The 22,539-nt window shown below is 44.1% G+C and overlaps 1 protein-coding gene across 2 annotated transcripts in view; it reads left to right on the top strand.

Annotated features, from left to right (window-relative positions):
- Positions 1–22,539, top strand: part of plxna3 (plexin A3) — a 182,819-nt gene that overhangs the window by 90,767 nt on the left and 69,513 nt on the right. For both annotated transcript variants that reach the window (XM_047360453.1, XM_047360380.1), the window contains exons 8-12: positions 14,349–14,449; positions 16,142–16,265; positions 16,348–16,504; positions 16,601–16,700; positions 16,777–16,891. In XM_047360453.1, coding sequence (XP_047216409.1) covers positions 14,349–14,449; positions 16,142–16,265; positions 16,348–16,504; positions 16,601–16,700; positions 16,777–16,891 — 597 coding nt within the window. The remainder of the gene's footprint in view (positions 1–14,348; positions 14,450–16,141; positions 16,266–16,347; positions 16,505–16,600; positions 16,701–16,776; positions 16,892–22,539) is intronic.

The raw sequence follows: 22,539 nt of genomic DNA on the forward strand, positions 1-22,539 counted from the left end.
AGGTGTTGCAGTTGTTGCAGGTGTTAAAATTGTTGCAGCTATTGAAGTTGTTGAAGTTGTTGTAGATGTTGAAGTTGTTGAAGGTGCTGGTGTTGCAGCAATTGAAGGTGTTGAAGGTGTTGCAGTTGTTGAAGTTTTTGCGGCTGTAGAAGTTGTTAAAGGTGTTGCAGGTGTTGAAGTTGTTGTGGCTGTTGAAGTTATTGCGGCTGTAGAAGTTGTTAAAGGTGTTGCAGGTGTTGAAGTTGTTAAAGTTGTTGCAGGTGTTGCAGGTTTTAAAAGTGTTGCAGCTATTGAAGTTGTTGCAGCTGTTGCAGCTGTTGAAGTTGTTGGCGTTGTTGCAGCTGTTGAAGTTGTTGTAGGTGTTAAATGTGTTGCAGCTATTAAAAGTGTTGCAGTTGTTGCAGGTGTTAAAATTGTTGCAGCTTTGAAGTTTTTGAAGGTGTTGGTGTTGCAGCTAGTGAAGGTGCTGGTGTTGCAGCAATTGAAGGTGTTGCAGCTATTAAAGTTGTTGAAGGTGTTAAAAGTGTTGCAGTTGTTGAAGTTGTTGCAGCTGTTGAAGTTGTTGCAGCTGTTGAAATTGTTGCAGTTATTGCAGTTGTTGAAGGTGTTAAAAGTGTTGCAGTTGTTGAAGTTGTTGCGGCTGTTGAAGTTGTTAAAGGTGTTGAAGTTGTTGCGGCTTTTGAAGTTGTTAAAGGTGTTGCAGGTGTTGAAGTTGTTAAAGTTGTTGCAGGTGTTAAAAGTGTTGCAGCTATTGAAGGTGTTGCAGCTGTTGAAGTTGTTTCAGTTGTTGAAATTGTTGCAGTTATTGCAGTTGTTGAAGGTGTTGCAGCTGTTGAAGTTGTTGCAGGTGTTGCAGCTGTTGAAGGTGTTGCAGCTGTTGAAGTTGTTGCAGGTGTTGCAGCTGTTGAAGGTGTTGCAGTTGTTAAAGTTGTTGCAGGTGTTGCAGCTGTTGAAGGTGTTGCAGTTGTTAAAGTTGTTGCAGGTGTTGCAGCTGTTGAAGTTGTTGAAGGTGTTAAAAGTGTTGCAGTTGTTGAAGTTGTTGCGGCTGTAGAAGTTGTTAAAGGTGTTGCAGGTGTTGAAGTTGTTGCGGCTTTTGAAGTTGTTGCAGGTGTTGCAGCTGTTGAAGTTGTTGTAGGTGTTAAATGTGTTGCAGCTATTAAAAGTGTTGCAGTTGTTGCAGGTGTTAAAATTGTTGCAGCTATTGAAGTTGTTGCAGCTGTTGAAGTTGTTGCAGGTGTTGCAGCTGTTGAAGGTGTTGTATGTGTTGCAGCTATTAAAAGTGTTGCAACTGTTGAAATTGTTGCAGGTGTTGCAGCTGTTGAAATTGTTGCAGTTGTTAAAGTTGTTGCAGGTGTTGTAGATGTTGAAGGTGTTGGTGTTGCAGCTAGTGAAGGTGCTGGTGTTGCAGCAATTGAAGGTGTTGAAGGTGTTGCAGCTATTAAAGTTGTTGAAGGTGTTAAAAGTGTTGCAGTTGTTGAAGTTGTTGCGGCTTTTGAAGTTGTTAAAGTTGTTGCAGGTGTTAAAAGTGTTGCAGCTATTGAAGGTGTTGCAGCTGTTGAAGGTGTTGCAGCTGTTGAAGTTGTTGCAGCTGTTGAAGGTGTTGTATGTGTTGCAGCTATTAAAAGTGTTGCAACTGTTGAAATTGTTGCAGCTGTTGAAGTTGTTGCAGCTGTTGAAATTGTTGCAGGTGTTGCAGCTGTTGAAATTGTTGCAGTTGTTAAAGTTGTTGGAGGTGTTGCAGCTGTTGAAGTTGTTGCAGCTGTTGAAGTTGTTGCAGGTGTTGCAGCTGTTGAAATGATTGCAGTTATTGCAGTTGTTGAAGGTGTTGCAGTTATTGCAGTTGTTGAAGGTGTTGCAGCTGTTGAAGTTGTTGCATGTGTTGCAGCTGTTGAAGGTGTTGTATGTGTTGCAGCTATTAAAAGTGTTGCAACTGTTGAAATTGTTGCAGCTGTTGAAGTTGTTGCAGCTGTTGAAATTGTTGCAGTTATTGCAGTTGTTGAAGGTGTTGCAGCTGTTGAAGTTGTTGTAGATGTTGAAGTTGTTGAAGGTGTTGCTGTTGCAGCTAGTGAAGGTGCTGGTGTTGCAGCAATTGAAGGTGTTGAAGGTGTTGAAGTTGTTGCGGCTGTAGAAGTTGTTAAAGGTGTTGCAGGTGTTGAAGTTGTTGCGGCTGTTGCAGCTGTTGAAGTTGTTGTAGGTGTTAAAAGTGTTGCAGTTGTTGCAGGTGTTAAAATTGTTGCAGCTATTGAAGTTGTTGTAGATGTTGAAGTTGTTGAAGGTGTTGGTGTTGCAGCTAGTGAAGGTGCTGGTGTTGCAGCAATTGAAGGTGTTGCAGTTGTTGAAGTTGTTGTGGCTGTTGAAGTTGTTAAAGGTGTTGCAGGTGTTGAAGTTGTTGTGGCTGTTGAAGTTGTTGAAGGTGCTGGTGTTGCAGCAATTGAAGGTGTTAAAAGTGTTGCAGTTGTTGAAGTTGTTGCGGCTGTAGAAGTTGTTAAAGGTGTTGCAGGTGTTGAAGTTGTTGTGGCTGTTGAAGTTGTTGCGGCTGTAGAAGTTGTTAAAGGTGTTGCAGGTGTTGAAGTTGTTAAAGTTGTTGCAGGTGTTGCAGGTTTTAAAAGTGTTGCAGCTATTGAAGTTGTTGCAGCTGTTGAAGTTGTTGGCGTTGTTGCAGCTGTTGAAGTTGTTGTAGGTGTTAAATGTGTTGCAGCTATTAAAAGTGTTGCAGTTGTTGCAGGTGTTAAAATTGTTGCAGCTATTGAAGTTTTTGAAGGTGTTGGTGTTGCAGCTAGTGAAGGTGCTGGTGTTGCAGCAATTGAAGGTGTTGCAGCTATTAAAGTTGTTGAAGGTGTTAAAAGTGTTGCAGTTGTTGACGTTGTTGCGGCTGTAGAAGTTGTTAAAGGTGTTGCAGGTGTTGCAGGTGTTAAAAGTGTTGCAGCTATTGAAGGTGTTGCAGCTGTTGAAGTTGTTGCAGGTGTTAAATGTGTTGCAGCTGTTGAAGTTGTTGCAGCTGTTGAAATTGTTGCAGTTATTGCAGTTGTTGAAGGTGTTAAAAGTGTTGCAGTTGTTGAAGTTGTTGCCGCTGTTGAAGTTGTTAAAGGTGTTGAAGTTGTTGCGGCTTTTGAAGTTGTTAAAGGTGTTGCAGGTGTTGAAGTTGTTGGTGTTGCAGCTAGTGAAGGTGCTGGTGTTGCAGCAATTGAAGGTGTTGAAGGTGTTGCAATTGTTGAAGTTGTTGCGGTTGTAGAAGTTGTTAAAGGTGTTGCAGGTGTTGAAGTTTTTGCGGCTGTTGAAGTTGTTAAAGGTGTTGCAGGTGTTGAAGTTGTTAAAGTTGTTGCAGGTGTTGCAGGTTTTAAAAGTGTTGCAGCTATTGAAGGTGTTGCAGCTGTTGAAGTTGTTGGCGTTGTTGCAGCTGTTGAAGTTGTTGTAGGTGTTAAATGTGTTGCAGCTATTAAAAGTGTTGCAGTTGTTGCAGGTGTTAAAATTGTTGCAGCTATTGAAGTTGTTGCGGCTGTTGCAGCTGTTGAAGTTGTTGTAGGTGTTAAAAGTGTTGCAGTTGTTGCAGGTGTTAAAATTGTTGCAGCTATTGAAGTTGTTGTAGATGTTGAAGTTGTTGAAGGTGTTGGTGTTGCAGCTAGTGAAGGTGCTGGTGTTGCAGCAATTGAAGGTGTTGAAGGTGTTGCAGTTGTTGAAGTTGTTGCGGCTGTAGAAGTTGTTAAAGGTGTTGCAGGTGTTGAAGTTGTTGTGGCTGTTGAAGTTGTTGCGGCTGTAGAAGTTGTTAAAGGTGTTGCAGGTGTTGAAGTTGTTAAAGTTGTTGCAGGTGTTGCAGGTTTTAAAAGTGTTGCAGCTATTGAAGTTGTTGCAGCTGTTGCAGCTGTTGAAGTTGTTGGCGTTGTTGCAGCTGTTGAAGTTGTTGTAGGTGTTAAATGTGTTGCAGCTATTAAAAGTGTTGCAGTTGTTGCAGGTGTTAAAATTGTTGCAGCTTTGAAGTTTTTGAAGGTGTTGGTGTTGCAGCTAGTGAAGGTGCTGGTGTTGCAGCAATTGAAGGTGTTGCAGCTATTAAAGTTGTTGAAGGTGTTAAAAGTGTTGCAGTTGTTGAAGTTGTTGCGGCTGTAGAAGTTGTTAAAGGTGTTGCAGGTGTTGAAGTTGTTGTAGGTGTTAAATGTGTTGCAGCTATTAAAAGTGTTGCAGTTGTTGCAGGTGTTAAAATTGTTGCAGCTATTGAAGTTTTTGAAGGTGTTGGTGTTGCAGCTAGTGAAGGTGCTGGTGTTGCAGCAATTGAAGGTGTTGCAGCTATTAAAGTTGTTGAAGGTGTTAAAAGTGTTGCAGTTGTTGAAGTTGTTGCGGCTGTAGAAGTTGTTAAAGGTGTTGCAGGTGTTGAAGTTGTTGTGGCTGTTGAAGTTGTTGCGGCTGTAGAAGTTGTTAAAGGTGTTGCAGGTGTTGAAGTTGTTAAAGTTGTTGCAGGTGTTGCAGGTTTTAAAAGTGTTGCAGCTATTGAAGTTGTTGCAGCTGTTGCAGCTGTTGAAGTTGTTGGCGTTGTTGCAGCTGTTGAAGTTGTTGTAGGTGTTAAATGTGTTGCAGCTATTAAAAGTGTTGCAGTTGTTGCAGGTGTTAAAATTGTTGCAGCTATTGAAGTTTTTGAAGGTGTTGGTGTTGCAGCTAGTGAAGGTGCTGGTGTTGCAGCAATTGAAGGTGTTGCAGCTATTAAAGTTGTTGAAGGTGTTAAAAGTGTTGCAGTTGTTGACGTTGTTGCGGCTGTAGAAGTTGTTAAAGGTGTTGCAGGTGTTGCAGGTGTTAAAAGTGTTGCAGCTATTGAAGGTGTTGCAGCTGTTGAAGTTGTTGCAGGTGTTAAATGTGTTGCAGCTGTTGAAGTTGTTGCAGCTGTTGAAATTGTTGCAGTTATTGCAGTTGTTGAAGGTGTTAAAAGTGTTGCAGTTGTTGAAGTTGTTAAAGGTGTTGAAGTTGTTGCGGCTTTTGAAGTTGTTAAAGGTGTTGCAGGTGTTGAAGTTGTTAAAGTTGTTGCAGGTGTTAAAAGTGTTGCAGCTATTGAAGGTGTTGCAGCTGTTGAAGTTGTTTCAGTTGTTGAAATTGTTGCAGTTATTGCAGTTGTTGAAGGTGTTGCAGCTGTTGAAGTTGTTGCAGGTGTTGCAGCTGTTGAAGGTGTTGCAGGTGTTGCAGCTGTTGAAGGTGTTGCAGTTGTTAAAGTTGTTGCAGGTGTTGCAGCTGTTGAAGTTGTTGAAGGTGTTAAAAGTGTTGCAGTTGTTGAAGTTGTTGCGGCTGTAGAAGTTGTTAAAGGTGTTGCAGGTGTTGAAGTTGTTGCGGCTTTTGAAGTTGTTGCAGGTGTTGCAGCTGTTGAAGTTGTTGTAGGTGTTAAATGTGTTGCAGCTATTAAAAGTGTTGCAGTTGTTGCAGGTGTTAAAATTGTTGCAGCTATTGAAGTTGTTGCAGCTGTTGAAGTTGTTGCAGGTGTTGCAGCTGTTGAAATTGTTGCAGTTGTTAAAGTTGTTGGAGGTGTTGCAGCTGTTGAAGTTGTTGCAGCTGTTGACGTTGTTGCAGGTGTTGCAGCTGTTGAAATGATTGCAGTTATTGCAGTTGTTGAAGGTGTTGCAGTTATTGCAGTTGTTGAAGGTGTTAAAAGTGTTGCAGTTGTTGAAGTTGTTGCGGCTTTTGAAGTTGTTAAAGTTGTTGCAGGTGTTAAAAGTGTTGCAGCTATTGAAGGTGTTGCAGCTGTTGAAGGTGTTGCAGCTGTTGAAGTTGTTGCAGCTGTTGAAGGTGTTGTATGTTTTGCAGCTATTAAAAGTGTTGCAACTGTTGAAATTGTTGCAGCTGTTGAAGTTGTTGCAGCTGTTGAAATTGTTGCAGGTGTTGCAGCTGTTGAAATTGTTGCAGTTGTTAAAGTTGTTGGAGGTGTTGCAGCTGTTGAAGTTGTTGCAGCTGTTGACGTTGTTGCAGGTGTTGCAGCTGTTGAAATGATTGCAGTTATTGCAGTTGTTGAAGGTGTTGCAGTTATTGCAGTTGTTGAAGGTGTTGCAGCTGTTGAAGTTGTTGCAGGTGTTGCAGCTGTTGAAGGTGTTGTATGTGTTGCAGCTATTAAAAGTGTTGCAACTGTTGAAATTGTTGCAGCTGTTGAAGTTGTTGCAGCTGTTGAAATTGTTGCAGTTATTGCAGTTGTTGAAGGTGTTGCAGCTGTTGAAGTTGTTGCAGGTGTTGCAGCTGTTGAAGGTGTTGTATGTGTTGCAGCTATTAAAATTGTTGCAACTGTTGAAATTGTTGCAGGTGTTGCAGCTGTTGAAATTGTTGCAGTTGTTAAAGTTGTTGCAGGTGTTGCAGCTGTTGAAGTTGTTGTAGGTGTTAAATGTGTTGCAGCTATTGAAGTTGTTGAAGTTGTTGTAGATGTTGAAGTTGTTGAAGGTGTTGGTGTTGCAGCTAGTGAAGGTGCTGGTGTTGCAGCAATTGAAGGTGTTGAAGGTGTTGCAATTGTTGAAGTTGTTGCGGTTGTAGAAGTTGTTAAAGGTGTTGCAGGTGTTGAAGTTTTTGCGGCTGTTGAAGTTGTTAAAGGTGTTGCAGGTGTTGAAGTTGTTAAAGTTGTTGCAGGTGTTGCAGGTTTTAAAAGTGTTGCAGCTATTGAAGGTGTTGCAGCTGTTGAAGTTGTTGGCGTTGTTGCAGCTGTTGAAGTTGTTGTAGGTGTTAAATGTGTTGCAGCTATTAAAAGTGTTGCAGTTGTTGCAGGTGTTAAAATTGTTGCAGCTATTGAAGTTGTTGAAGTTGTTGTAGGTGTCGAAGTTGTTGAAGGTGTTGGTGTTGCAGCTAGTGAAGGTGCTGGTGTTGCAGCAATTGAAGGTGTTGAAGGTGTTGCAGCTATTAAAGTTGTTCGAGGTGTTAAAAGTGTTGCAGTTGTTGCGGCTGTAGAAGTTGTTAAAGGTGTTGCAGGTGTTGAAGTTGTTAAAGTTGTTGCAGCTATTGAAGGTGTTGCAGCTGTTGAAGTTTTTGGCGTTGTTGCAGTTGTTGAAGGTGTTGCAGCTGTTGAAGTTGTTGCAGGTGTTAAATGTGTTGCAGCTGTTGAAGTTGTTGCAGCTGTTGAAATTGTTGCAGTTATTGCAGTTGTTGAAGGTGTTGCAGCTGTTGAAGTTAAAGTTGTTGCAGCTGTTGAAGTTTTTGGCGTTGTTGCAGTTGTTGAAGGTGTTGCAGCTGTTGAAGTTGTTGCAGGTGTTGAAATTGTTGCAGTTATTGCAGTTGTTGAAGGTGTTGCAGCTGTTGAAGTTAAAGTTGTTGCAGCTGTTGAAGTTTTTGGCGTTGTTGCAGTTGTTGAAGGTGTTGCAGCTGTTGAAGTTGTTGCAGGTGTTGAAATTGTTGCAGTTATTGCAGTTGTTGAAGGTGTTGCAGCTGTTGAAGTTGTTGCAGGTGTTAAATGTGTTGCAGCTGTTGAAGTTGTTGCAGTTGTTGAAATTGTTGCAGCTGTTGAAGTTTTTGGCGTTGTTGCAGTTGTTGAAGGTGTTGCAGCTGTTGAAGTTGTTGCAGGTGTTAAATGTGTTGCAGCTGTTGAAGTTGTTGCAGCTGTTGAAATTGTTGCAGTTATTGCAGTTGTTGAAGGTGTTGCAGCTGTTGAAGTTAAAGTTGTTGCAGCTGTTGAAGTTTTTGGCGTTGTTGCAGTTGTTGAAGGTGTTGCAGCTGTTGAAGTTGTTGCAGGTGTTAAATGTGTTGCAGCTGTTGTAGTTGTTGCAGTTGTTGAAATTGTTGCAGCTGTTGAAGTTAAAGTTGTTGCAGCTGTTGAAGTTGTTGCAGCTGTTGAAGTTGTTGCAGCTGTTCAGAATCAGAATCAGCTTTATTGCCAAGTTCGTACATACAAACAAAGAATTTGACTCCGGTACACTTTTGGTTTTGTTTTTGTATTACAGAATAAACATATTTACAATGTACAATATACACATATATAATAAAAAGGTGCATTTGCAACATCTGTATGCTGTTGTTTTGTACTCAGCGCGATACAGTGTTGTTGAGGATGGTGAGGGGGGTGTATGGGTGTGGTGTTCTCCGAAAGTCCACCACCATTTCCACAGTCTTGAGTGGGTTGAGTTCAAGGTAGTTCTGACTGCACCAGTGTACCAGCCGATCCACCTGCTGTCTGTATGCAGACTCATCACCGTCCTGGATCAGTCCAATGACAGTGGTGTCGTCTGCAAACTTCAGGAGTTTCACGGACGAGTCCGATGAGGTGCAGTCATTAGTGTAGAGGGAGAAGAGGAGTGGGGATAGAACACACCCCTGGGGGGCACCAGTACTTATTGATCTGGATCGGGAGAAGATGCTCCCCAGTCTCACCTGCTGCTGTCGGTCCGTCAGGAAGCTGTTGATCCACTGACAGGTGGAGGCTGGGACGTTGAGCTGGGTGAGCTTCTGGTGGAGGATGTCTGGTATGATGGTGTTGAAGGCCGAGCTGAAGTCTACAAACAGGATCCTGGCGTACGTCCCTGGGTGGTCGAGGTGTTGCAGGATGAAGTGTAGACCTAAGTTAACAGCATCATCTGCCGACCTGTTTGCTCGGTAAGCAAACTGCAGGGGGTCCAGCAGGAGGCCTGTGATGTCTTTCAGGTGCTTCAACATCAGCCGCTCAAAGGATTTCATGACCACAGACGTCAGGACTACAGGCCTGTAGTCATTTAATCCTAGGATGGTGGGTTTCTGGGGAACCAGGATGATGGTGGATCATTTGAGGCAGGAGGGGACCTCACATTTCTCCAGTGACTTGTTGAAGATCCTTGTGAAGATCAGAGTGAGTTGATGTGCGCAGGCTTTCAGGCTTGATGGGGAGACGTTATCAGGTCCTCCAGCTTTCTTTGTTTTCATGCGCTGAAAGAGCCTGTTTACATCTTTCTCAGAGATCTTTAGTGCAGGTAGAGGATTTGATGGTAGGAGGTTGGTTGTTTTATGGGAAGAACTTGTTCCTGAATGGGATGTGGAGGAGATGATTTGAGGTGTGAATGGCTTCTTGTCATGTCTGCAGTAGAAGCCATTCAGATGGTTGGCCAGGAGACGACTGTGTTCAGGATGGGTGGAGGGGCTCTTGTAGGCAGTCAGGTTTCTCAGACCAGTCCATACAGCTGAAGTGTCACCAGTAGAAAGGTTGTTCTTAAGCTTCTCACTGTAGCTTCTCTTAGCTGCTTTGATCTCCTTTGTTAGTCTGTTCCTGGCCTGCCTGTACCGCGCCCAATCTCCACTGCTGTGAGCTTCTTCCTTTTCCCTGCACAGATTCCTGAGGTGTGGAGTAAACCATGGCTTGTTGTTCCCAAAGGTGCAGAAGGTCTTGGTCTGCACACACATGTCCTCACAGAAACTGATGTATGATGTCACCACATCAGTTAGTTGGTTTAAGTCAGTGGCTGAAGTTTCAAAAACAGTCCAGTCTGTGCATTCAAAGCAGGCCTGTAGCATCTGCTTTGATTCCTCAGTCCACTTCTTAACAGTATGAACCTTGGGTTTGGAAGCTCTTAGTCTCTGTCTGTAGGTTGGGATGAGGTGGATTAGATAATGATCTGAAAAACCCAGAGCAGCCCTGGTAACAGCATGATATGAGTCCTTTAAAGCTGTGTAATAATGGTCCAGTGTGTTTTTATCTCTGGTGGGACACTTAATATGCTGTCTGTATTTGGGGAGTTCATTTGAGAGGTTTGCTCTGTTAAAATCTCCCAGTATTATGATGAAAGAGTCCGTGTATTTTTTCTCCAGGTCTGTAATCAGCTCAGCAAGATGTTTTTCAGCAGCAGAAGTGCAGCCATGAGGTGGAAAATATGAGCCGATTATTATAAACGAGGAAAACTCTCTCAGTGAATAAAACGGTTTACAGATTATGGAAAATGACTCCAGATCAGGACTACATGTTTTCTCCAGCACTTTTACGTCTCTGCAACAACCTTCATTTATATAAAAGCAGATTCTGCCTCCTCGTCTCTTCCCCGATAGCTCCACGCTGTGATCCGCTTTGAGCAGCTGGAAGTCCGGCATCAGCAGTTCTCTGCTTCATGTCTCGGTGAAGCAGAGAACCGCTGATTCACGGAGGTCTGAGTTTTTACCGGTGAGGAGAAGCAGCTCGTCCATCTTGTTGTTTAGAGGGGACATTTGCCAGGTGAAGGTGTTGCAGAAAGGTTTTAATAGTTTTGCAGTTCCTATTTTTTTTTTTTTTTTTTTTAGTTTTGACCTCACATTTTTATTTCTATTTTAGTTTTAATTAGTGTTTTGAAATTTTCTTAGTTTTAGTTTAGTTTTTATTAATTTCAGTTACAGTTTTAGTCTTTTGTCTGAAATCAAATCCGGAGACATTTCCAGGTCGGAGTCTAAAATAAATAAATGTAATCAAGGTATTATGTAAACATTGGTACAGTTAAAGTTTCATTTATTTAAAAAAGTATATTCATAATTAAACTATAAAAATCAAGTGTAATAGAAGAAACGTCTATCCACACTGTTGCTAGCATTTCCTAACAAATAGCAGTAACGATGTCTGTCTTCTTTACTCTCTTCCTTTTTCTAACACTCATTTGCTCTTAGCTTTATTCTTCTTTCTGTCAGTCTGTTTTCCTTCTCTATAACTCTTCCAATTTCCTCTGCTCTTTCATTCTTCTTTTCTAACAGTCTTTTTATTTCCCTCCTCTCTCCTCTTCTATCAGACATTCACTATTTTAAGACAGATGCATAATAAAATCACAATCCTCTCCAAAAACATTAGAACCTATAACATACTGAAAAATTACAATTTAACAAAGAAAATAAGATTTTTGTTTCAGATACCCTTAAGTAGTTGGTTAATTTTAGATGAAAAACTAGGATAATCCTAATACTCGTACTCGTCGTCTTCTGCTTTATCCGGGACGGGTCGCGGGGGCAGCAGACTCAGCAGAGACACCCAGACACCTCCTCCAGCTTCTCCGGGGGGAGCCCAAGGCGTTCCCAGGCCAGCCGAGAGACATAGTCCCTCCAGCGTGTCCTGGGCCGTCCCCTGGGCCTCCTCCCGGTGGGACGTACCTGGAACACCTCCCGAGGAAGGCGTCCAGGAGGCATCCGGTATAGATGCCCGAGCCACCTCAACTGGCTCCTCTCGATGTGGAGGAGCAGCGGCTCTACTCCGAGCTCCTCACCCTATCTCTAAGGGAGTGCCCAGCCACCCTACGGAGGAAGCTCATTTCAGCCGCTTGTATCCAGGATCTCGTTCTTTCGGTCATGACCCAAAGTTCATGGCCATAGGTGAGGGTAGGAATGTAGACCAACCGGTAAATCGAGAGCTTTTGTTTTTCGGCTCAGCTCTCTTTTCACCACAACGGACCGGCACAGCGCCCCCATTACTGTGGCAGCCGCACCGATCCGTCTGTCGATCTCCCGCTCCATTCTTCCCTCACTCTTGAACAAGACCCCAAGATACTTAGACTCCTCCACTTGAGGCAGGAACTCCCCTCCAACCTGAAGAGGACAAGCCACCCTTTTCCGGTCGAGAACCATGGCCTCGGACTTGGAGGAGCTGATCTTCATCCCAGCTGCTTCACACTCGGCTGCGAACCGCCTTGACTAGAGGGGGCCAGCAGGACCACGTCATCTGCAAAAAGAATAGACGAAATCCTCTGGTCCCAAAACCAGACCCCCTCCGGCCCTTGGCTGCGCCTAGAAATCCTGTCCATAAAAGTTATGAACAGGACCGGTGACAAAGGGCAGCCCTGCTGGAGTCCAACATGCACCGGAAACAGGTCCGACTTAGTGCCGGCAATGCGAACCAAACTCCTGCTCCGCTTGTACAGGGACCGGATGGCCCCTAATAAAGGGCCCCCGATTCCATACTCCTGGAGCACCCCCCACAGGGCATCACGAGGGACACAGTCGAATGCCTTTACCAGGTCCACAAAACACATGTGGACCGGTTGGACAAACTCCCATGAACCCTCGAGTACCCTGTAGAGGGTGTAGAGCTGGTCCAGTGTTCCACGGCCGGGACGAAAACCACACTGCTCCTCCTGAAGCCGAGGTTCGACTATCGGTCGGACTCTCCTCTCCAATACCCAGGCGTAGGCCTTACCAGGCAGACTGAGGAGTGTGATGCCCCTGTAGTTGGAACACACCCTCCGATCACCCTTCTTATGAAGGGGGACCACCACCCCAGTCTGCCAGTCCAGAGGCACTGTCCCCGACCGCCACGCAATGTTGACGAGGCGTGTCAACCATGACAACCACACCACATTCAGAGACTTGAGGTACTCGGGGCGGATCTCACCCCCAAACCCCTCCACCGCGGAGCTTTTTAACCACCACGGTGACTTCAACCTGGGTGATGAAACAGTCTAGCCCCGAGTTCCCAGCCTCTGCTTCCACCAGAGAATGCGTGATGGCAGGATTGAGGAGATCCTCGAAGTACTCCTTCCACCACCCGATAATGTCCTCAGTCGAGGTCAGCAGTCTCCCACCCCTACTATAAACAGTGTTAGCGAAGCACTGCTTCCCTCTCCTGAGGCGCCAGACGGCGTGCCAGAATCACTTTGAGGCCAACCGGTAGTCTCACCGAACTCCTCCCAAGCCCGAGTTTTTGCTTCTGCCACAGCCTGGGCCGCGGCACGCTTGGCCTCACGGTAGAGGGGGGCACTATCCAGCCACCCTTGACAGGGACTACAAGAAGGCCAGGTATTCCGCACTACCGCTCGGCCCATAGGCTGAAACGACACTCGAAGACCTGTCCCCAACCCGAAGGTGCAAGGATGCGACCCTCTCTTACACTCGTGTAAACCCCAACACGAGACGGCTGAGCTGGGGGGCAACAAGAAAACCCACCCCAGCCTGCCGCCACTCCCCACGTTATTTTGTATTTTGACTCGTTTTTGTTAAGGATAATAACCTTAATTTCTATATTTTATTCCTGCAAACAAACAAATGACAATCAGTCTCCAATAAAATGGCGGAATGACATCCGTTGTGACGTCTCTGCTGTTGCAGTAAATCTGTATAAAGATGTTCTTCATGTTGTAAGGAACCTGCTCACATGATTTCCTCCTAAATCCTCAAACTTTTCACAAAAGCTTCTGACACGCTAATCACCTTAAGCTTGGTAAACTTTGCTGGAAGTTCAGTAAATGTGTCTGTGATACAATGAAGATTGGGTCGGCGTGGAACTGAATGATCCTGTAATCCTTATTGAACTGGAGAGGGTCAGGAATGGATGGACCTTTTCAGGACGTTTTCAGCTGAGTCAGCAGGATCCAAACTCCTGGTTGAAATGAAAAATGGTTGGAATGAGAGAACAAGAATCACGGAGTCAGCAGGTTTGGACTGCAGCGGCGCCGTCTCCTTAAGAGAGAACGGATAATGAGGTCAGAGAGGAGACGAAGGCGTCTCTGTGACACAATGAATGGATTCATGTGCGGACGGATGAATGGCACGCTCAGTGTTCCTTCTGTTTACTGTCTCCATGCTGCAAGGACTTCTGGGTAAAACACACAAGATTGTGTTTCTGTCTTTGTGAGGATGCTCACTGATCGTCTGTGTCTGAGACAAACTGGTTCACTGAAACAACCTCCCAGTTTAACAAGTGTTGCTGCAGCAACATGTAGAGTGGTTTAACGTCCAGCTCCGTTTAGCTCTTGTTCCCTAAACAAAACAAGCAGCATAAACCTAGTCCAAAGCAAACAGCGGATCTGGTCGGACATATTTGTAGAATTTATTCCCATTAAGAACGTAGAATGCGCAATAAACCTATTAAAACCAGTAAGTCTGTCTTAAAACGTCTCTGAAATCACAGCTGTTCAAAACCAAGACCAGAACCAATTCCCTAAACCAAACAGATTCACAAAAAACTACAGGACATCTGTTCCGATCCAAACCTGTAACCGGATTGGTCCAGTAAATCTAGAACTGGTGAAACCACAGCTCTAAATTGGGTGCAAGACATATCCAAATGTGCTCAGGAATTCTGATCAAACCAGGAAAAACCGAGTCCAAAACAAGACCTCAAACACAGAGGGTGTGTGATCCGGTCAAATACGGCAGCAGTCAGGACAGAAAATACAAACGGTTCTGGTTAAATCTGTTCCCAGGATTTAGAGCTCATGTTGGTCCTCATGAGGATAGTTAAGACATGACACACACACACCGACTATATGTAGGATGAAGACTAATCTTCTCCTCTCAGGCTTCAGGCTGATTTCACGTGAGCAGAACCCACCAACATGATGAGGTGAACATCTGTGAGGTCTTCTTCTTCTCTTCTGCTAAAAGTTTGACTTGATTTAAAGCTGTAATGATGGGACAGCTCCAACTGAGGAACTGAATTATGAGTCCAACCTAAGACTGTCTACCTGTCAGTCAGGTGAGCTTGTCTCCGTCTCTGTCCTCAGGTGAGCAAGCTGCCGGTGGAGAGCTGCGAGCAGTACAGCAGCTGCTCCGACTGTCTGGGATCAGGAGACCCTCACTGTGGATGGTGTGTCCTCTTCAACAAGTAAGGAGTCCTTCTTCACTTCCTCTGCTGCACAGTTTCATTAGATGTTTTTCATCTGGAAACCCAGGAGGGCCTCTGAAGGCTTAGAAACTACTGACTGTGTGATGAACAAATATGTGGAATTTAAGGTTTCTGTGTTTTGTGGAGAAGGTGATCAGATAAAAGGTTGTGGGATTTTTTTCGGTCCATGCTCATCCGAGATATTTCCTGTTTTACATTCATCCATTCCAGTATTTTAGTCAGAAACAGTTTTCTGGTAGTTTTGTCATAATTTTTTTTTTTCTCACAGATTATCCCAAAGTGATGCTCCTCTAAACACCTTTGATCCTCAGAAGCTGTCGTGGATGCTGCTGTAGGACCACCTCATCATTTGAGTTACCTTAAATCATCTTGTTAGCCTAAATTGTCCTCTGTCTCTGCTGGTTTGGAATAGATGAATGAGATGTGGCAGATGAGACTAAACAGGAAACATCTAGATTCATGTTTTCTGCAGAGGAATCATTGGACTGAGCAGTTTTCTCCTTCAACTGTCCACTAGTTTTATTCTTTTCTGCATTTATGTGTTTGGATGGTCCTTCCTTCAGGTCCTGATAATCCTCAGAGTTTCTCTCCGGTTTTACCCAGACGTCCTCAGTGTCTCCGTCTCGTTGTTCCAGATTCTGTTCAGGAAGAAGAACATTGTGGAGAAGCAGGAGATAATTCAGGCTTTGGGGTGGTTAAACACTGAGTGTGTGTTTGTGTGTGTTTTCCCTTGAGACATCATTAATGTTTCTATTAATGGTTCACTCTCTCATCGGGACGTTTGATGTTCAGCATCCAGGCAGGTTGAGGAAGTTCCTTTTTGGAGTTCCATCAGTCAGTTGTCCCTTCAAAGTAAAAGCCTGAACTTGTGGGTTTTTACTGAGATAATGAAAACAGAACCAGGAGGTAGTTTTTTGGGTCTCTGAAGGCTGCTGATGAGTTTCAGCAGGATGTCTTTATGTTGAGGGCTCTTATCTGAGCTATGATTGGCTTACATCTGAAATCCTAACAGAGAAAATATGATTGGGCTGAAAACTTCCAACAGAGCAGATCAATATGACAGCTTTTCCTTTAAACTTTGCCCTGAGCTTCATCTTCCAGGCTCCATTTTGTGTGGTGACCTTGAGTTAAAGGGTCAGTTCAGAGTTCTCTTCAGAAAAACCAACAGTGGCTCATTCTGTTCATCATCCTTCCTCCTCCTCCTCCTCCTCCTTTTTCTGTCCATCTGCTGTTAATTAGAAGTAAACAGATCATTACTGCAGGCTGCTGTGTTGTGCTGGAGCTGCATATGTTGGAGCTGCTGCTCTCTGCAGAATTCACCTCCGCCTGTCGGCTGCTCCGACTCTACCTGCAGCGCGCCGATAACTCCATCTCTGCCTCCTCTTAATTAGTTCTGTCATTAATCACATTCAGCTCAGAAAACACAGGAAGCAACATGGTGGGTCACAGAAGAACAACCTGCAGTAATAATCTGCAGTTCATGCAGATATGCTAAAATGTAACATTCAAGGATTACATTTATTTTGAAAAGTTAAGAAAACTTAAGATAAAAGACATTAAGTAGTGCACATAATACCCTTCAAGGTTAAACCATGGATGGATGTGTTTTGATTTGATATAAAATTAATTAATTGGATGTACTTACTATTTGGTGACCTTTAACTTTTCTAGGTGTTCCAGAAAAGAATCTTGTGACAAATGGGAGGAGCCTCAGCACTTCAACACACGTCTGGACCAATGTGTGGACATCTCTGTAACCCCAAGCAACATGTCTGTCACCTCACCTGCGACTCAGGTGAGCAGACACACCTGAAAGTCTTATTTAAAATCTCCATTCTGCTCATTTAACGCTCTGTTTCCTCATTCATTGCATCCAGCTGACCATCAGGGTGCAGAACGTCCCAGAGCTATCGGGCGGGGTCACCTGCGTCTTCGAGGCCCTGACAGAAACACCTGGACAGGTGCAGGCCAAAGGTCAGGTGGTGTGCATGTCGCCGTCACTCAAGGACCTGCCAGCACACACTCCTCCCTACGGTGAGCGACACACACGGCTCTGTTTGTTGATCCAGACTTAAGCTGCTGTCAGAACACTGATGGTATCAGCTGATTATTGATGACTGGGTCCTTCAGGAGAGAAGAGGGTGGTGCAGCTCAGTCTTCGCTCCACAGAGACGGGACTCCAGTTCATCTCCACTAACATGGTCTACTACAACTGCTCTGTGCTCAGCTCGTGAGTCTAACATCTCCTCATCTCATGTCAGCTGATCTCTTCCCTGACCAATCAGAGCCTCACCTTCTCCCCCCAGGTGTACTTCCTGTGTCAGCAGCACTTTCCCTTGTCACTGGTGTAAATATCGTCACATCTGCACCAACAACCTGCAGGACTGCTCCTTCCAGGAGGGACGAGTCAGCAGCATGGAGGTAAACTCAGATCTGAAATACGTTTCAAGTTCTACAAGCAGTATGGATGAGTTAATGAGGTCCAAAGCATCAGAGTTGTGAAGTTTGACTTTAGGGTCAGTCAGGTGAAGAAAATGCTTTTAAATCAGTTACAAGCATATAATAGACCTGAAAAAGAGATTTAAGGCAGCACAAAACATGCAGTGAAGGTCACCATGAAGAGCAATAGGTCAGTATTTCATGTGCTAGGATGACTTCACAACTAAACACCTTAGTTTTTCAATAGAGTCACATTAGATTTGTAAAAACCTAAAAGTTTTATCAGCGCGGATCAGATCCCCTGCAGTAACAATTATCCCTTGTAAAAATAACCCTGGAACAAGTTTACATGAAGGACCAAGCATCACGTTTCATCTGAATGAAGCAGAAGACCTCTGCAACTTTGCCCTTTGGACAGTTGAGACCAAAGTGGACGTTTCTGGCCATAATGGACTGCAACCACAGCAAAACAGCACAAACATTTCATACCAACCACCAAGCACAGTGGTGGAGGAGTGATGATGTGGGGTTGTTTTGCGGTTGCTACTTCCGCCTCTCTGCCTGCTTTTCTCCTAAGCTCCCTGCTTGCTTGCTTTCTTTTACTCCTAACTTTTTATCTCTTAGCCAAAATTATGGAAATAAAACTACTTCTTACCAGCAACTCCCAAGGATTATTATTATTTTTATTCAGGACTTTATGCTACTAGAGAAAACATGTAGTCCTGATCTGGAGTCATTTTCCATCATCTGTAAACCGTTTTATTCACCGAGAGAGTTTTCCTCGTTTATAATAATCGGCTCATATTTTCCACCTCATGGCTGAACTTCTGCTGCTGAAAAACATCTTGCTGAGATGATTACAGACCTGGAGAAAAAATACACGGACTCTTTCATCATAATACTGGGAGATTTTAACAGAGCAAACCTCTCCAATGAACTCCCCAAATACAGACAGCATATTAAGTGTCCCACCAGAGATAAAAACACACTGGACCATTGTTACACAGCTTTAAAGGACTCATATCATGCTGTTACCAGGGCTGCTCTGGGTTTTTCAGATCATTATCTAATCCATCTCATCCCAACCTACAGACAGAAACTAAGAGCTTCCAAACCCAAGGTTCACACTGTTAAGAAGTGGACTGAGGAATCAAAGCAGATGCTACAGGCCTGCTTTGAATGTACAGACTGGACTGTTTTTGAAACTTCAGCCACTGACTTAAACCAACTAACTGATGTGGTGACATCATACATCAGTTTCTGTGAGGACATGTGTGTGCAGACCAAGACCTTCTGCACCTTTGGGAACAATAAGCCATGGTTTACTCCACACCTCAGGAATCTGCGCAGGTAAAAGGAAGAAGCTCACAGCAGTGGAGATTGGGCGCGGTACAGGCAGGCCAGGAACAAACTAACAAAGGAGATCAAAGCAGCTAAGAGAAGCTACAGTGAGAAGCTGAAGAACATCCTTTCTACTGGTGACACTTCAGCTGTATGGACTGGTCTGAGAAACCTGACTGCCTATAGGAGCCCCTCCACCCATCCTGAACAGAGTCGTCTCCTGGCAAACCATCTGAATGGCTTCTACTGCAGACATGACAAGAAGCCATTCACACCTCAAATTATCCCCTCTACATCCCATTCAGGAACAAGTTCTTCCCATAAAGCAACCAACCCCCTACCTTCAGATCCTCTACCTGCACTAAAGATCTCTGAGGAAGATGTAAACAGGCTCTTTCAGCGCATGAAAACAAAGAAAGCTGGAGGACCTGATAACGTCTCCCCATCATGCCTGAAAGCCTGTGCAAATCAACTCGCTCTGATCTTCACAAGGATCTTCAACAAATCACTGGAGAAATGTGAGGTCCCCTCCTGCCTCAAACGATCCACCATCATCCTGGTTCCCAAGAAACCCACCATCGTAGGATTAAATGACTACAGGCCTGTAGCCCTGACGTCTGTGGTCATGAAATCCTTTGAGCGGCTGGTGTTGAAGCACCTGAAAGACATCACAGGCCTCCTGCTGGACCCCCTGCAGTTTGCTTACCGAGCAAACAGGTCGGCAGATGATGCTGTTAACTTAGGTCTACACTTCATCCTGCAACACCTCGACCACCCAGGGACGTACGCCAGGATCCTGTTTGTAGACTTCAGCTCGGCCTTCAACACCATCATACCAGACATCCTCCACCAGAAGCTCACCCAGCTCAACGTCCCAGCCTCCACCTGTCAGTGGATCAACAGCTTCCTGACGGACCGACAGCAGCAGGTGAGACTGGGGAGCATCTTCTCCTGATCCAGATCAATAAGTACTGGTGCCCCCCAGGGGTGTGTTCTATCTCCACTCCTCTTCTCTCTGTACACAAATGACTGCACCTCATCGGACTCGTCCATGAAACTCCTTAAGTTTGCAGACGACACCACTGTTATTGGACTGATCCAGGATGGTGATGAGTCTGCATACAGACAGCAGGTGGATCAGCTGGTACACTGGTGTAGTCAGAACTACCTTGAACTGAACCCACTCAAGACTGTGGAAATGGTGGTGGACTTTAAGAGAACACCACCCCCATAAACCCCCCTCACCATCCTCAACAACACCGTAGCAGCTGTGGACCACTTCAGGTTCTTAGGAACCACCATCTCTGATGACCTGAGATGGTCTTCACACATAGACACTGTTCAGAAGAAGGTCCAGCAGAGACTGTACTTCCTGAGGCAACTCAAGAATTCAACCTTCCACACGAGCTGCTGGTCATCTTCTCCACTGCCATCATTCAGTCTGTCCTGTCTTCATCCATCTCAGTGTGGTTTGGATCATCCACAAAACAGGACAGGTCCAGACTGCAACGAATAATCAGGACTGCAGAGAGAATAATCAGAGCTGACCTTCCCTCCATCCAGGACTTATACAGGTCAAGGGTCAAGAAAAGAGCTGCTCAAATCTCTGCAGACCCCACACACCCTGCACATAAACTGTTCAGAGCTTTACCTTCAGGTGGCGCTACAGAGCACTGTTCACTAAAACCAGCCGCCACAGAGACAGTTTCTTCCTCCAGGCTGTTTCTCTGATGAACATTTAATAGAGAACAGAACAACAGCATACAGATGTTGCAAATGCACCTTTTCTATTATATATGTGAATATTGTAAATTGTAAATTTGTATATTCTGTAATACAAAAACAAAACCAAAGAGCAAAGTGTACTGGAGTCAAATTCCTTGTTTGTATGTACGAACTTAGCAATAAAACTGATTCTGATTTTGATGTTTTTATAATTGAACTCGAAAGCAGAACAAGTTGACGCCAGCTAATCAGCACAAAATGCCTCCCTTCGCCACAGAGGACTTCGACAAACTTTTACAGAAATTGTCTGTTTTGGAGATGAAAATCCATGGACTAGAAGTGAATGTGGAGGTGAATATGAGGTACAGCGATGATTCAACTCTACCTGTGATCCCAAACAGTGATATCCAGCTCAACAACTCAGCCGGCAATCAGAACACTGAGAATAAACCTACCAGCAGACCCCCCCTGGCATGTTTTAGGGGCATGCCCAAAGAAATCAAGGTAGACGACTCATATCTCAGAGAATATTCTTGCAATCACAGAAAAGCGCCCGTCTCTAGAAAACCTTATTATACACTGTGGAGCCATGGATGACGTGGCTAAGAAAAAATCAGAAAGACTGAAGGAGGATTTCACTTGTCGGCTGAACAAAGTTGGAGGTCTCAATATCAAGGTGTTTCTCAGCGGACCCTTTGCACCGATTTTCTGTGGAGATGAGATCTTTTCCAGACTTCTGATGATTAATAAGTGGTTGAAAAAAACATGTGCTACTACACCTGTGAACTTCATCGACAACTTTAATATTTTTTGGAAAAAAAGACAACTCTTCAATCAAGATGGTTTCTGTTTGAAGAAGCCAGGAGCCAAACGTCTCACATCTAATCTCTTCTATTCAGTAAATAATCCGCCAGCAGCTTCGACCTTCAGCAGAGAACATGGAGTATCAACAACAATGATAACGCTGCCTCCAACAACTCCAGCAGAGATAGATAACCAGGCAGTTGGCTGAGAGAGAAAGGTCATCACAAAAGAAGTGGACCCCCCTGTTAAACCCCCCTCATCCCAGACCTCGACCCAGACCGTACAGAACTCTACCATCTCTCCACTGAGCCTAATACTTGTTTTTCTGGATTTCACTGATAACATGAAAGAAGTTTTTTAAATCGGGACCCAAATGGTTCTAACATCTTCTCCATTCAACACCCCCCGTGGCCGAGGACCTGCTACTAAATCAACATCTTCCAAATGCCGCAGAGCTCCACCACCTCCTAATCTATCTCCTCCTAATCAGGACCTTCAAATCACTTCTCTGTGATACAGTCTGGGCCCCAGTGGTAACTCTATCAGAAATGATCATGTCCAGGAAGAACTTGGGCCCCTAATAGGAGATAGTTGTAAAATCTCTGTGCTTCTATGTGACAGAAAGAAGAAAGCTAAAAGGATAAGAGACAGTAATAAACAATCAATGAAAGCCATAAACTGTCAGGTACAACCAGACACAGAGTTAATATCAGCAACTAAGTCATATAAACTGGCTTTATTGAACATTAGATCTCTGTCAGGAAAATCATTTTTAATCAATGACTTCATTACTGACCACGATCTTGATGTTCTGTTTTTAACAAAAACATGGTTTCATGAATTTAATGAAGCTCCCATTCTGATAGAGGCGACGCCTCCAAACTACAATTTTCTTTGTGAGAGCAGACAGCAAAGAAAAGGTGGAGGGGCCACTTTGTTTAAAGATTTATTAGAGTGTAAAAAAGTATTTCTGGCCAAATTTGACTCTTTTGAATATTTGGCTCTCCGGGTAAAGAGCCCGGTCTGAACCATGTTCTTGAATATTTACAGGCCTCCTAAGCCCAAAACAAACTTTATCAGTGATTTTAATGAACTTTTATCTGTGAATCTGACAAAATTTCCCAATTTCACCAAATAAACTATAAAATCTTAGAAGAAATCGTACAGCAACTAAGTTCTTCTTCTTGCTGTCTCCATGTTTTACCCACAGCTTTCCTTTAGAAAGTTTTGCCTGTAATAACATCTGATTTAACACAAATAATAAACACGTCCTTTTATCAGGTGTTTTCCTCCAGTCCCTAAAAACAGCAATTATCAAACCTCTATTGAAAAAGAGCAACTTGGACAAGCTGCTACTACAGAACTACAGACCTATATCAAACCTCCCCTTCATCAGTAAGATTATTGAAAAATCTGTGTTTCAACAGTTAAACAACTTCCTAACAACGACCAACCAGTTTGATGTCTTCCAGTCAGACTTCCTGCTCACCACAGTACAGAGACTGCTCTTGTCAAGGTGTTCAATGACATCCGTATAAATGCAGACTGTGGAAGAACCACGGTGCTGGTATTATTGGACCTTAGTGCAGCATTCGACACTGTTGATCATTTTATTAGAGCGCCTGGAAAACTGGGTCGGCCTTTCTGGTACAGCACTCAACTGGTTTAAATCCTACTTGAAGGACAGAGACTTTTTTGTGTCAGTAGGTAACTTTACATCAGAGACCACAAAAATCACATGTGGCGTTCCCCAAGGGTCC

Source organism: Girardinichthys multiradiatus, chromosome 1 (genome assembly GCF_021462225.1).
Source record: "Girardinichthys multiradiatus isolate DD_20200921_A chromosome 1, DD_fGirMul_XY1, whole genome shotgun sequence".
Classification (NCBI taxonomy): Eukaryota; Metazoa; Chordata; class Actinopteri; order Cyprinodontiformes; family Goodeidae; genus Girardinichthys; species Girardinichthys multiradiatus.